This window comes from Manis pentadactyla, chromosome 2 (assembly GCF_030020395.1).
Source record: "Manis pentadactyla isolate mManPen7 chromosome 2, mManPen7.hap1, whole genome shotgun sequence".
Lineage (NCBI taxonomy): Eukaryota > Metazoa > Chordata > Mammalia > Pholidota > Manidae > Manis > Manis pentadactyla.
Window position 1 is genome coordinate 191,228,891 of NC_080020.1, and position 15,640 is coordinate 191,244,530.

Here is a 15,640-nt window from a genome sequence, read left to right on the forward strand (position 1 = left end):
CTTTTTGCTTCTCTGTCTGCAGAACAAGTTAATGAAACTACTTCAGCGGTTGCCAAACAGTGTTGTTAGAAGATTGCATCGTGAAAGATATAAGAAGCCTTCTTGGTTAACTCCTGTGCCTGATAGCCATAAGCTCACTGATCAAGATGTTACAGACTTTGTACAGTGCATTATTCAACCTGTCCTCTTGGCTATGTTTAGCAAAACTGGTAGTTTAGAAGCAGCCCAGGCTTTGCAGAATCTTGCACTAATGAGACCTGAGTTAGTAATACCCCCTGTACTTGAAAGGTAAGTGTAACTTTACATGCTTTGTTGTACCCATAGCTGTGGCTCCAGTTATCCTGTTTATCTCTTCCTTCAACTCTTCTGTTCAGCTTCGTTTTCTGTGGCTTCTGTTTTGCTGTCTCTATGCTTATTCCTGTTTCTAGAGGAGAAGCAAGATATTTTAACCTAATGATTGGTAATTTGATAAAGATTTATTGGAGAAAAAAGAAATTGACACAAAATGGGTAAAAATTAAGTATTTTGGATTATTTGCACATTTTAGTTAAGTAACTAACTTAGTTAAGTAACTTGCTTTTAAATCAAGTTCTGGCTGTATTTTCACTAAAATGTTAGTGTCGCTAAATATTGAGAACATGACAGTGACAATATGAGAACATGAGAGTGAAAGTGATTTTGGATTTCTGTTATTTCTTAGAATCAATGATAAAAGAAAATTTGGTTATCTTTTATTTTTTTCATGTATTATATGATTTTATGCCTAGTGTTTCCACACTGTAGATTTTATTCCATTCTTTTTGTTTGATATGTGACTATATAGTAGGAAAAATAGTTCTGCATTTGCCTTGTCACTGTACAATATAGGCTTGGTGTGCTTCCGAAGAGAGAGCTACTCTCAATTGTTTCGAGTATTCAAGAGCAGATTACTTCAGCTTTCTGTTATTCCTCTGCTGCCTGAACTTGAGCTTTATGATTTATTTAAACATCATTGTCAAAAGTAGAAGAATATAGTTTTTAGAGCCCAGAAGGATCTAAGAGTACAAATTCCATAAAACTCAGAGATTTTTTCCAAGGTTCTTATGGGAGAATGCAGGTGATAACCTGTTTTCTGACTCTTTGTTGAAAGGATACTTGTTACTGTTTAGTTGAAGAAAAGGGTATCCTGTTAATGATCTCGACCACAATGGGGCTCCATTATTTGTCATAAATATTCCAGACTGTTTCTTTTTTCTGTGTGTGCACATCTTGAGGCATTTGAAACTTATTAGGAAGTGGAGTAGGGGAAGTTAGGCAACAGTTCTCTTTGTCTTCAACCTCCTACTTGGCCGTCATGGGGTAGCAGAAGGTAGCAGTCAGTGGCTGGTCCATTGATGCTTATTGGAGAGGAGACACTTGCCCATAACAGGGACATCAGCTGATTACATAGTTAAAATTTTGAAGTTTGGGGTGTTTTGGTGTTTTACTTCCCTTTTGTTTTGCCATATTTCAGTATTTTCCAGCTGATCAAATGTGAATAGGGAGATAAAATTTTAGTAGAAGGAACAAAGCTTATAAATACAAATATAATTAATTATCCATCACCTTTTCTTCACTTCTCAATTTTTGGATAAATTTAATATTAATATATTGAGTGATGGATGTATGCTTGGCCAAGATACTTTTTTTTTTGACAATTTAAATTTTTTTAATTTCTACTTTTTTTATACAATTTTTTAATTAAGGTATTATTGATATATACTCTTATGAAGGTTTCATATGAAAAACAATGTGGTTACTACATTCACCCATATCCCACTGCAGTCACTGTCCATCAGTGTAGTAAGATGCCACAGAGTCACTATTTGTCTTCACTGTGCTACACTGTCTTCCCCATGATCCCCCCCAACACCATGTGTGCCAATCATTATACCCCTCAATCCCCTTCTCCCTCCCTCCTCATCCGCCCTCCCCCATGCCTCCCTTTTGGTTTGTGAGTCTGCTGCTGTTTTATTTCTTCAGTTTTGCTTTGTTGTTATACTCCACAAATGAGGGAAATCATTTGGTACTTGTCTTTCTCTTCCTGGCTAATTTCACTGAGCATAATACCCTCCAGCTCCATGCATGTTCTGCAAATGCCAGGATTTGTTTCTTTCTTATGGCTGAATAGTATTCCATGTGTATATGTACCATTTCTTCTTTATCCATTCATCTACTGATGGACACTTAGGTTGCTTCCATATCTTGGCTATTGTAAATTGTGCTGCAATAAACATAGGGGTGCATATGTCTTTTTGAATCTGAGAACTTGTATTCTTTGGGTGAATTCCTTGGAGTGGAATTCCTGGGTCAAATGGTATTTCTGTTTTTAGTTTTTGAGGAACCTCCATTCATATTGCTTTCCACAATGGTTGAACTAGTTTACATTCCCACCAGCAGTGTAGGAGGGTTCCCCTTTCTCCACATCCTCGCCGGCATTTGTTGTTCTTAGTCTTTTTGATGCTGGCCATCCTAACTGGTGTGAGGTGATACCTCATTGTGTTTTTTATTTGCATTTCCCTGATAATTAGTGATGTGGAGCATCTTTTCATGTGTCTGTTGGCCATCTGAATTTCTTCTTTGGAGAATTATCTGTTCATACCCACTCCCCATTTTTTAATCCGGTTATTTGCTTTTTGGGTGTTAAGGTGTGTGAATTCTTTATGTATTTTGGATGTTAACCCCTTGTTGGATATGTTGTTTACAAATATATTCTCCCATACTGTAGGATGCCTTTTTGTTCTGCTGATGGTGTCTTTTGCTATACAGAAGCTTTTTAGTTTTATTTAGTCCTATTTGTTCATTTTTGCTTTTGTTTCCCTTGCCTGAGGAGATGCGTTCAGGAAAAAGTTTCTCATGTTTATATTCAGGAGATTTTTGCCTGTGTTGTCTTCTTAGAGTTTTATGGAGTTTCATGACTTATATTCAGGTCTTTGATTCATTTTGAGTTTACTTTTGTGTATGGGGTTAGACAGTAATCCAGTTTCATTCTCTTACATGTAGCTGTTCAGTTTTGCCAACACCACTTGTTGAAGAAGCTCTCATTTCCCCATTGTATGACCATGGCTCCTTTATTGTATATTAATTGGCCATATATGCTTAGGTTTATATATGGGCTCTCTAGTCTGTTCCATTGTTCTATGGGTCTGTTCTTGTGCCAGTACCAAATTGTCTTGATTACTGTGGCTTTGTAGTAGAGCTTGAAGTCAGGGAGCATAATCCCTGCAGCTTTATTCTTCTCTCTTAGGATTGCTTTGGCTATCGGGGTCTTTTGTGGTTCCATATGAATTTTAGAACTATTTGCTCTAGTTCGTTGAAGAATGCTGTTGGTATTTTGATAGGGATTACATTGAATCTGTAGATTGCTTGAAGCAGGATGGCCATTTTGACAATATTAATTCTTCCTATCTATGAGCATGGGATGTGTTTCCATTTATTTGTATCTTCTTTAATTTCTCTCATCAGTGTCCTGTAGTTTTCAGAGTATAGGTCTTTCACTTCCTTCCTTGGTTAGGTGTATGCCTAGGTATTTTATTCTTTTTGATGCAGTTGTGAATGGAATTGTTTTCCTGATTTCTCTTTCTGCTAGTTCATCGTTATTGTGTAGGATTGCAACAGATTTCTGTGTATTAATTTTTTATCCTGCATGTTTGCTGAATTCAGATAGTAGATCAAGTAGTTTTGGAGTGGATTCTTTAGGATTTTTTATGTACAATATCATATCATCTGCAAGCAGTGACGTTTAACTTCTTTACCAATCTGGATGCCTTTCATTTCTTTATGTTATAGTCTGATTGCCGTGGCTAGGACCTCCAGACCTGTGTTGAATAAAAGTGGGGAGAGTGGGCATCCTTGTCTTGTTCCTGATCTTAAAGGAAAAGCTTTCAGCTTCTTGCTGTTAAGTATGAAGTTGGCTGTGGGTTTGTCATATATGGCCTTTATTATGTTGAGGTACTTGCCCTCTATATGCATTTTGTTGAGAGTTTTTATCATGAATGGATGTTGAATTTTGTTGAATTCTTTTTTGGCATCTATGGAGATGATCATATGGTTTTTGTCCTTTTTGTTGAGCCAAGATAAATACTTAATTGATAATATTGTAACATTTTTTGAGACTCTCAGTTGTAATTTTATGCTATTTAGAGGTGGCATGACTATTTCTTTAGGAAGTTTTTTATTTTATAAAAGCAAGTCTTTTAAAAAGTAAATATGTAGGCAAAAATTTTAGGCACTTATCTTTGCATCTGAAGACAGCCTCTATTAAAGAATTTGGTTTTCGTTCATCTTGTAAGTATAGGTTTGTTTCTATTTTTATCCTAACTACAGATTTTTTTCTACTAATAATGAAATTTCCCTTAGTATTTACCTTTTTTGCATAGAAGATAATTAAAATGACTGCATTTTAGATCTTTTACCCCATAGAATAGGTTTTCGAAAGTGAAATCATTGAGTGGAAGAGTGTTCTTAGCTCATAAATACTTACATAGTGATCAAAGATTACATTTGTCTTTTTTCCCCAATTTATTCTCCCTAGTATCAGTAATATTCTCATGTTTCTGATAGCTAATTTCCAATTTTAAAATACCAGTCTTTTTTATTATTAATTTTTTATTAAAATATCATTAATATACAATCTTATGTTGGTTTCAAATGTACATCACAGTGGTTCAGCAGCCTCCATGATAACTTATACTGTGATTGTGAATTATTGTGCCCCTGTATCCCACTGCCTCCAGTAACCACTAGTCACTTCTCAGTGTCTATGAGTCTAATGCTGTTTTGTTCCTTTTATTTTTGCTTTGTTTTTATAGTCCACAGATCATACAGTATTTGTCTTTCTCTGCCTGAAAATACCTGTCTTTTAAAAAATATAAAATAGAAATTTCAGCATTTTAGTAAGATTTTTTTTTTCCTATAAAAGTGAAGAGGATTTTAACTTGTTATTCCTGCATTCTTATAATTATTGGATTAGATATGGTCCTGTTGTAATGTGGAAGTGGATAAAGATAGCTGGGATGAAAATCCGTCAGTTTCATGTTCTGATTTCTCACTAGAATTTGCATGGAGGAAGGTGATGGCAGGGGATTGGGAAAACACATACTTTCATTTATGTTGATGCTGGTAATTTTGAGAGCAAAGTTCACTCAAAATATTTTACTAGCTACAAACCTTTTAAGCCAAAATGCACTTAATGAACTTAGTATTTTTACTGTAGTATGTATGTTTATCTGTGATGGAAATTTTTTAAGATTCTGTTTTCAAACTGTAGAACGTATCCTGCACTAGAGACTTTAACAGAACCTCACCAGCTCACAGCTACTTTAAGTTGTGTAATTGGAGTAGCCCGCAGTTTGGTGTCAGGGGGCAGGTGGTTTCCTGAAGGTCCAACACACATGCTACCTCTGCTGATGAGAGCATTGCCTGGGGTGGATCCAAATGACTTTAGTAAATGCATGGTGAGCATATTTATGATTCTGTTTCATATCTAAGTTACAATTGTGTAAATGGATATCCTGTTAATTTTTCTAGAAATATTTTTTAGAACATACTTCAATGTAAAATTTGTCAATGTTAACAGAATTTAGCTGTAGGCCCAACTTTAGATCTGTGAATGGTTAGTAGACTATATAACATCTTCCTTCCTAAGTAATTTGCCATAACCCATGTGCATTTAATGATAAGATGTTTTAAAACTCATTATATATTTACTATTTTCCTTTTTTTAAGCAGGAGGCATTAAAAGTCATTGCATATAATTATTTTTGCACTTACCTTCATCTACACTAGTGACAGACGTCATGATAAAAGTTGCTAGGTGTAAAATGCCAGATCTTGCTTATATACCCATTTTCTTCTGACTTACATCATTGCTTATCTTCCTTTTTCTCTGGTCTCTAGCTTCTGCTTTTAACATAGAAGTGCTACCCTTAGTTAATGTTACATTTTTAGGTGGGAGGCCAATAACTTCTCAGTGACAAAAAATTGAAGAACTTTGTACTTAATCCAAATAAATAACTATGAAAATAAATTTAATGTAACTTAATCACTAAAGTGACAGGTAAGTGAGGAACCTTAAAATGTGTGATTCTAAATGAAAAATTTCCAGAAAGATTGCTGTGGAATTTCCCTCAAGAGAATTTATTTGGGTACTTTATTATAGTTTACAATATACTTGTGTTTTTGAACTAGAATTATGTAATTAAAGCTAAATCTTGTGCATCTTTCCCATAGATCACATTCCAGTTTATAGCAACATTTTCCACTCTGGTGCCTTTAGTGGACTGTTCATCTGTACTGCAAGAAAGAAATGACCTCACAGATGTAAGGATGCTTTCTGGTTGTAAAAAATTGGTAAACTGAATTCTAATTCTTCTTGAATATGCATAGTTATATTTTGTAGTTTAAACACTAGTTGTTTAAAATTACTGTTTTTGTGACCACAATGATTAAATAGCCAAGTCATCATTAGTAAGATAGCCTGCAGAGCACCCACTGAGGAGGTGGGTTTAAAATACCTTTTTTGTAAGTGCCACTGAGAGGTGTATTTCAATTTTTATCACTTTTTAATGTTTTGTTAGGCAAAGGGGGTGGCATTTAGTTTTCCCATCTTCTTATGTTAGGAATAAATTGGCATCTATGAAGATAAACTTTTCATTACCAGTTCTTTTCAGAACTGTTTTCTTTATTGTAAACATGTTATTACTTTCATTATTTGGATGGTCAAATAGTGAGGGAAAATTCTTTATATACCAGCAGTTTGAAAACCATAATTGATCGTAGAAGTAGCTGCTTGACTTCTGTTTTTAGGCCCTTATAAAATATGTTAATTACTTCTTATTTTGGTTATAAAATACTAAGTTGAGTTATTCTAAATTGATATGTGATTATGGTGCTGTTTCTCACAGTATTCAATATAGTAATGTGGTAGATCTGTTATGTAGGCAGTAATTGAGTTCTGTTAGTTCAGGGGGAAAAAAAGCTATTTAAAATTTTTCTCCACGTTGCCATTTTACAGGTGGAACGAGAACTTTGTTCAGCAACAGCTGAATTTGAGGATTTTGTCTTACAGTTCATGGATAGGTGAGCATATACACTAGATTCTCCCTTTATCTGACAACAAAAAAAAGGACTGTCCTCTCCCAAGAACTTCATAGTCCCTCTACATTGCAACCTATATTTAATACTACCCATGGATGGTGCTTCTGAAGTTACCAGAGGACAATTAATTTGTGAGTTCTGTACAAACCAGTTTTTAGCTACTAAAATTGTACTTTCTTTGGCTTATTTAGGTGCTTTGGACTTATAGAAAGCAGCACATTGGAGCAAACAAGGGAAGAGACAGAAACTGAGAAAATGACTCACTTAGAGAGTTTGGTTGAATTAGGTCTGTCTTCTACATTTAGTACAATCCTCACACAGTGTTCCAAAGAAATATTTATGGTAAGAGTGCATTGCTGAAAAAAATTAAATTTCAAGTCTTACAAAGTTTTATTTGACATTTTTAAAAATTGATCTTGAACTTAAAGTGTGTTTATCATTGCTCATTCCCATACTAAAATTTGAAAGAGTTAATAATCCTCGTTATTCACAAATTTCATATTTGCCAATTTACCTACTTGCTAACTTTTATTTGTAATTCCAAAATCAGTACTTGCAGTGCATTTGTGCAGATATATAAAAGTGGCAAGAAATTTGAGTTGCGTATGTTCCCAGTTAAGGTCAAATAATGTGACCCTCTACCTTCTTGTCTAGTGTTCTCATAAGAAGGTTGTGATGTGCCTAACAGAAAATTACATAATATAGATAAGCTTCATCAAGGCAGGAGTTACAGTGCTGTTGGCTATTAATTCAGTGTTAATGAATCAACAAAGTTGAGTTATTCTAAATTGATATGTGATACTAAATACGGTGTCTTTAAACAGAAATACCCATAAAGCAAAACTGTATATTCATTAGTTGATAAAAATGTAACCAGAGGCTTATAGGGACTTAATCCTGTATTTTCCTTAGAAATGATGGTTCAGTATTTGCCAATTCAGTGCTCACAACTTTATAGACTATAACGACTATAAATAACAATTATATTTTTGAAATTTCTAATTAAATACTATTTGAGAGAAAATTTTGAAAATCGTTTATGTCATCACATGATAGAAATTAAGTCCTAAAAATCTGGCAAGCTATGATGAATGAGAAATAGTTTGTCCTTATAAGGAATTCAGTAAGCATTTAATTATTAAATATTGGTTGATACCTCTTATATCCAGGATAGTTTTAAAGATCACATTTTTTTCCCATTTCTGTTCTTCCATTAACTGATATTATGACTATTCAGTAACTTCATCCTGGTTTAAAGCTAAACTGCTTTATAGCTATATGAAATAGTTAACTAAAACTGTTAACATGAAGAAATTAACAAATGATCTCATTTAACCGAATCTTTTGAAAGGAGTTGTTAATCCATGTCTAGAGCTCATTCTTTCACTGAGCCATTAGGTTAAAATTCTGTGACACAATTATAAAATTAAAGACTGTTTCTAGTCTCTTAGAGTAGAGATAAATTGGCAGAATAACAAATTATAAATATTAGATATTCCCAGAATTCCCTTTGTTACTTGAATTAACCATCAAGATAATTAAATTGCATTTGCTTCCAGCAGATGTAATTTTGTAGTGTTTCGATAGCAAATAAAATCTTGTGCCTCAAATGCTTTATTCATACTGTGGTCTTATGTAAAGATTATAGATCTGAATATAATATTGTTAAGCAAGACGTTAAATTCAGATGATTAAAAAATATCCTGCTTGGGTATTTTTAGTATAGTCTGAGTATCATTTCCTTTTATGCTTCATAAGATGTTTAATTTTCTAAAAAGTGCTGATTAGACATTTTCATTTCTTACTTCACAGGTAGCCCTGCAGAAGGTTTTTAATTTTTCTATTTCACATATATTTGAAACAAGAGTAGCAGGCCGCATGGTGGCAGACATGTGCCGTGCTGCTGTAAAGGTGAGTTTGGTTTTTCTGGACTGATGAGTTAATGGATCAGGTTTGTGTGGTTAATTATTTTAGACAGGCTTGTCATACTTAAAATACATAGTTTTTTCAGTAGTCCCTTGCAACCTTTATTTGCTACTGAAAATAGTGCTATAGTATACTTTATGACTGTCAAATATTTGTGCCTTTCAAAAAATCTTATTTATACAAATATGTTTTCAGTGTTGCCCAGAAGAATCTTTGAAGCTATTTGTTCCTCACTGCTGCAGTGTTATAACTCAGCTTACAATGAGTAAGTAATAAGGTTCTTCCTGTGTATTTATAAGTTTAGATAAAAGTTTTTCTTGGTTTCTAAAACTATATTGATTAAAAAACTTCTTTAAGCTATGCAACATTTTAATTTTTAAATTTGGTGGGAAATTGCTTGAAACAAAATACCCAGGTCAACATGTAGCTTAGAAATTTTACTCGGTTAAATTAATATTTTCATACCTACAAGAACCATTGAGAAGTTGCCATCAGAAATATCAGCTACTAGTTACTCTTGTGAGCTGTAGTGGGGCAGATGTCCTGTTTGGTGTGTTTATTTTCTTGAAAACTGAGTTTCTATCCCCTCTGGAGCAGTTCAGCTTCATGAAGAAGGAGTGAAAAGTCTCCCTAAAAGAAACTTTCCTCTACTATTAGAAATACTAAATGTTAATATTAAAAAATGATGCATTTCATTGGATACATGTTTGTTTGTTTTTTTCCCTGATACTTGGGCCATTTTTAGATGATGATGTTTTAAATGAAGAAGAGCTAGACAAAGAGTTACTATGGAATCTTCAACTTTTATCTGAGGTATTGTAAATCTTTTGAAATAAGAAAATAGTACTATGGAAATGTGGAAATGTTGACTTGCTTTTAGGATTTATCTCTTTTTTTTTAAATGACTTTAAAATGTGAAAAATGTTAAGTTTTAGAAATTTCTTGATATGTTTGTAAAGTTAGATAGTGTCATTTTCTTAATATCAAAGGAGTGTGGTAACACTACTTAATTCTTCACTGATTAATTCTAATGTGGATAACCCATTGAAAAGTTTATCAGATCTGGCAGGGGGTTTCCCCCTCCGCATTCTAAATTTGGCCATCAGTCAAACTTTAGTTGCTTCAGTGGGTTAGTTCAGGAACCAAAGAACAGAGAAATCCAATTAAGTTCTGTCTTTACAGGGAGATAGACACTTGAAAAGGTGTTGATACAGCTTATGAGAGCCTAAACTCAGGCAACGTGTTTCCACCTTAAAGAGTTGATTGCTAGAATATATTTAGTCTATGACAATCCCAAAATGAATTAAGGTCTTTTAAGAAACAGTTATTATTTTTAGGCTACTGTGGCTGAACTTTGCCCTTTCCATTAATTATCAATTATTGGTATTTTAACCAAATGTCTTCCACTGTTTTCTTCTTTTTAGATAACTCGAGTGGATGGAAAGAAGTTGCTTCCTTATAGGGAGCAGCTTGTAAAGATTCTCCAAAGAACCCTGCATTTAACCTGTAAGCAGGGTTACACTCTGTCTTGTAACCTTTTGCATCACCTTCTTCGTTCTACTACACTCATCTACCCTACAGAATACTGCAGTGTGCCAGGTGGCTTTGACAAGCCTCCTTCTGAATACTTTTCTATCAGGGCAAGTATTTTCAATATTTTAGGATTCAAGGATACATTGATAACTTTTCTGAGGGATTCAGAGTATGTGTGTGGGGGTTGGGGTTGGGGGAGGGTTTCTTGTGTATAAATGTGTCACTTTATTGTTAAGGCAGATTATTAAAACTATTATTGTAATGTTTCAAACTTGGCAAGTGCAACATAGTGCTGTAGCAAGCTAACTCTAGTGTTCTTCTTTTCTGTTTGTATGTGAAATGACTTGGTAAGCCATGTCTAACCTCCACAGTTTCATATAATTTCATTGGTAAAATAAGACTTTATTTTATCTTCACATAAGCTTATTGTTATTCTTATCATAAACTGCTGTTTGAGTGGCATTCCTTTTCCAGGAGTGGTAATGATGATGAAAGGGTTGGTAATATGTTTTCATGGCATTTTTTGTGCATTATTTGCTATCCTTAGGTTTGGATCATTTATACATTTTCTTTTGAACCTTTTAAATTATATGTTTATGTTCTTTTTTTAACTTAACCCATTTGCTGAACAAGTGCTTTTCTTTTCTAGGACTGGGGTAAACCAGGGGACTTATGGAATCTGGGAATCCAGTGGCATGTTCCTTCTTCTGAAGAAGTGGCTTTTGCCTTTTATCTATTGGACTCATTTCTTCAGCCTGAGCTCATTAAACTCCAGCATTGTGGGGATGGAGAACTTGAAATATCTAGGTTAGTTTTTTTTTTTTACAATCAATTAATGTTATATTAGGTTGCAGACTTAAAAAATTGTTTTTTCTGTACCCCAACCCTCCGGCATATCTGAGGTATTCGTTTTCAGTGTGTTTTGAGTATCTGCCATAAATGTTAATTAGAAAATAATTAAATATAGTGTTGTGTAACAGAAATTTTGTCATAATGTCTAAATCTCGGAGGGTGTTTCTAGTTTGTTTTTATGCTTTCTACATAGCAGTTGCACTTGTACATCATTTGGACCTGTGTAAGTGTGTCCCCTTTGAAAGGAAATGCCCATTTTTCTAAATTTAGCGTAGATTTTATTTGGTTGTTTCTTTCTAATCATATTATTGACATTAATTTTACTTACAGTAATATCTCTACAAGATTTATTTTTCTCCCATAGAGCTTTACCAAGAACAATTATTTGAGACCATTTGACTTTTATAGTGTGAATCTTTGAAAGTTTCTAAAAAAATATTAAGAAAATTGCTATGTGGTAAATACCAAGAAATTTTAATAAGCAAATTCAGTAGAAATGGGCTAGGGGGAAGAAGTATGATTGACTTAATGTTGGGTATTGTGCTCTGAACTGCTTTCGGGAATAAATATTTAGCTAGTCTATTTTTAAAAGATGGAATATACTAAAAGATCTGTAATAATCTTTTCCCTTTTTGTTAGTGGTAGTGATCTTTGGGTAAAAAGGTGCTTATTCAGAATTGCTTCAGAAAGGGCAATCAGTTGTTAATACTTCTGATGATTTAGAGCCTGCTTAAATTAAGCAGGTCTAGTTTTACTTGTAAATATCTGTTTAATTACTTTGTACTGTTAAGTGGATAAACTGATATTTGCCGTTTCTTTGCTTCAATTTTGTATGTCCCCACCTGATAAAGTTTTTGTACTTTACACTAGACTCCAGAAGTTTTTTTGTTAAATAGGAATTTGGAATACTCTAAAAAATGAAAATAACCTTTTATCTTTTCTAGAGATGATGTTCTACAGAGTCTGACTATAGTGCACAACTGTTTAATTGGCTCAGGAAACCTCCTGCCTCCATTGAAAGGAGAGCCAGTTACTAACTTGTAAGTAAAAATAACTACTTTACATATTTTTCTGTTTTGCCTTTTGACATATATTTTAAGTCTTAGTCTCACAGTGAGTCACCAATTTTGTTATTGGTGTTGTTTCTGTATCATTTTAACCTTTTTATCATTGTTAGGTCAAAAATACCTTCAGCATAACTTAAGTCTAAAAACTTTTCAGACTTTATTCAGATTTTCATATAGTACCAGGATAGAATAACTTTTGGTGTTAATCACTTTAAAAATACCAACTTGGAGATAGTAAGTTCATCTGTTAGTTTACTGAGTTAATTAAGAAAGAAAAGTCCATTTTTTTCTGCAGTCAGTGTTGATTAAGGATTTTGAAGTAGAAAAACTGGGGTGTTCTTCAATAAAAATTTGTTAATGTTACTCATTATGATTTTGAACTTTTAAGATCTACCGAATTGCTTTGTGATTTAAGTACTTTTCCAGAGTATTATTATTTTATTTTGAATGAATGTCTTGATTTAATTCATTGTTAATGCTATGCTACCATTTAAGTTGAAAAAACTGAGTTTAAATGAAATAAGTATGTAATTTTTAGCTCACTTATTAAGTTAGATGCTACTCTTGGTGTACCATTTTCAATCATTTCCTTTCAACATCATCTCATTGCTGACCAAGTTAATGAAAATCACATAAAAATGAGTAAGTAACCCCTGCCCCCTCAAAAAACACAAAGTGGGGAATTATTTATTGATTTTGCAATAAAAATTTTTTAATCTTCAAGGAGTGGTTTTAAAAGGTGGCTTGCTTATCTTTCCCATAGTTTGATAATCATTGTTTGGAGTCACACTTTTTCATTATTCCCACATACTTCATTCTAAAAACAATTTCTAAGCATTGAACTTTAGATTGCTCATTAGATTCAAGAGTGAGAAGCAGGGTCATTTCAGGTAAGGAAATCTGTTTTAAGTTAGGAATTTGCTGAATTCTTATAAAGAGCTTTTGTTTTACATCACTTTTATAGTTTGATATAAGAGCAATTTTACCAAAATTCATTTTGTTAAGAGAGATCTATTTTAAACAGTACTTAAAAATGAGACCTATAGAAATTGTTTTGATTTTCCTGATGATCTTAACAGTGCATAATACCGTGAGACCTTAACTCTTTCATGACATTGCTAAAAAAGCTATTTCATGCATAACAAATTTATTACATCAGTAAATTTAGTTGTGCTTGAATGTGTTGACAATGAAGAGTGTGATCATTTAATAATTTACCTAAGAGGAAAAATATATCTTCTGTGTATATGATTAGGAGATTTTTAGTACTGAGTGATCATTAGGATCCCCTGCTAAGGGTCAGCTCAGGAGGCTTAGAGATTTCTACTGCAGTTCATATTGGCATGTAGCCGTAGTTAAGCCATGGGCACTATAAACAGTGAATTGAAGCAAAGTCTTTATCATTTGATATAAGTATGCATCAGGACAACAGTTCTATATATTTGGTTATTATAAAGCCAATTAGGTTTATATATAACGAAATGCATTTTCAGTAAAAAAGAAAATAGACCATGTTATAAAAATTTTATGAATGCCATGGAATGTAAACCAGTAGATTGTTAGCCAGTATAACTGTACGTTATAATATAAAATTGATCCTGACTATCCTTTATAGGTTTTTCCCAGAAAAGTTGAAAAAGAAAGATAATTTAGAGTGAAGTTTTGTATTCTACAATTTTCAGTTTTAGAGTGAAAATTTAAGAAAACCTAAGTAATGCCAAATGATATTTAATATAATTATGTTTATATATTTTAATATATGTAAAAGTATCAATATAAAATATTTTCTTACATATTTAATAATACATAATGAAATAAAATGTAAAACAGTGAAAACTTCAGTCATCTTCAAGATTGATCAAAACCCATTTTAGGGCCAGTTGTGTGCATCTATTCAGGATAATGATTATACAAAGTAGAATTAAAGGTGAATGAGCAGCCCTTTGCTTGTAAATTGCTGAAAGAGGGAGTTTAGAAAGTTTTCTCTGGACTTTTAAATAGTTCTTAACAGGGTCCTTCAAAACCAGTTTCTAACTGGTATCACCTTCATCTGAACTTTTCTTTGGCAATGGGTGGCTTTTTACATTTATTTATGTAACATTGTGACCTTTTTTTGTAGAGAGTACATTAGTTCTCACCAAAGTATCATAAAATAAAGTTAGTCTTTTAAATGCCAAAAATGCTTATTCTAATATATGTCAATAACTATTAAAATCTTGTAACTGTAAAGTGATTTGAAAACTAATGAAACAATTTTCAATTGATGGTGCCTTTGTTCTATGGTATTAGATCATACTGCATCATATAAAGAAAGAATATCTGTAGTATAATTCTCAGATTATCAGTAGCAGGTCAATTTGAAACCAGTAGATGGAAAGGAAACTCTTTACTTTGGACAGTGTTACTCCATAGGAAGTAAAATGTACAGGTGGGGAAGAAAAGGAAATGCATAATTGTTACAGATGCTTTAGGGTAATGCCTAAGATGCCTGAGGAAGTCACTCTTATAACAAAATTTTGGCTGTGATATTATGGGGCACTATGTATTTTTTGAAATACCAGAGCAGTTTTTGGTAGCACATAGCTACTCAATTCTTTTTAAAATTTATTAAAATTAGATTTTTCTTTTATAAATCTCAAGTAGGTAAATATTATAGCTGCTTTAATTTTCTTTTTTGTCAAATCACTCATTATTTTTGCTTTGCTCATGTACTAGTAGTATTTGTCTTCTGGAATATTTCAATAATGAAAAACTAGAGTTTTTCCTATTAGAGTATTTGGGTTGGTTTTAAAACTCCATTGTTCAAGGAAACGGCTACTAAATGTGAAAACCACTTTCCTGTGCTATGTGATTAGAGACTGACCAAAAAAATTAAAAACTTAGATAAGTTGACTGTGGCTAAACTAAGTAGAAAGAAAATGATTGTATCTATTGGTATCTGCATTGTGCTTTTTGGCCTTTGGCAATGTAGAGTTACTAAATATCTTGTACCTACTATAAATTTTAGTATTTCAAAGGATGGGCAAATTAAGGTCCCTTGAGGGTAAATAAGGGCAAAGTTTTTAGTTTAGTGCATTTGAATTTTTAACAGTCTTGTCATATACCAAGGTTGCTGAATTAATCTTAAAATGGAACCTCTGTTTTGC

At 32.9% G+C, this 15,640-nt stretch overlaps 1 protein-coding gene across 5 annotated transcripts in view; it reads left to right on the forward strand.

The window, feature by feature from the left end:
- Positions 1-15,640, forward strand: part of PSME4 (proteasome activator subunit 4) — a 106,065-nt gene that overhangs the window by 41,600 nt on the left and 48,825 nt on the right. For all 5 annotated transcript variants that reach the window (XM_057497210.1, XM_057497211.1, XM_036925935.2 and 2 more), the window contains exons 10-20: positions 23-288; positions 5,288-5,474; positions 6,250-6,339; positions 7,034-7,098; positions 7,308-7,458; positions 8,929-9,027; positions 9,238-9,307; positions 9,788-9,855; positions 10,467-10,682; positions 11,225-11,382; positions 12,372-12,467. In XM_057497210.1, coding sequence (XP_057353193.1) covers positions 23-288; positions 5,288-5,474; positions 6,250-6,339; positions 7,034-7,098; positions 7,308-7,458; positions 8,929-9,027; positions 9,238-9,307; positions 9,788-9,855; positions 10,467-10,682; positions 11,225-11,382; positions 12,372-12,467 — 1,466 coding nt within the window. The remainder of the gene's footprint in view (positions 1-22; positions 289-5,287; positions 5,475-6,249; positions 6,340-7,033; positions 7,099-7,307; positions 7,459-8,928; positions 9,028-9,237; positions 9,308-9,787; positions 9,856-10,466; positions 10,683-11,224; positions 11,383-12,371; positions 12,468-15,640) is intronic.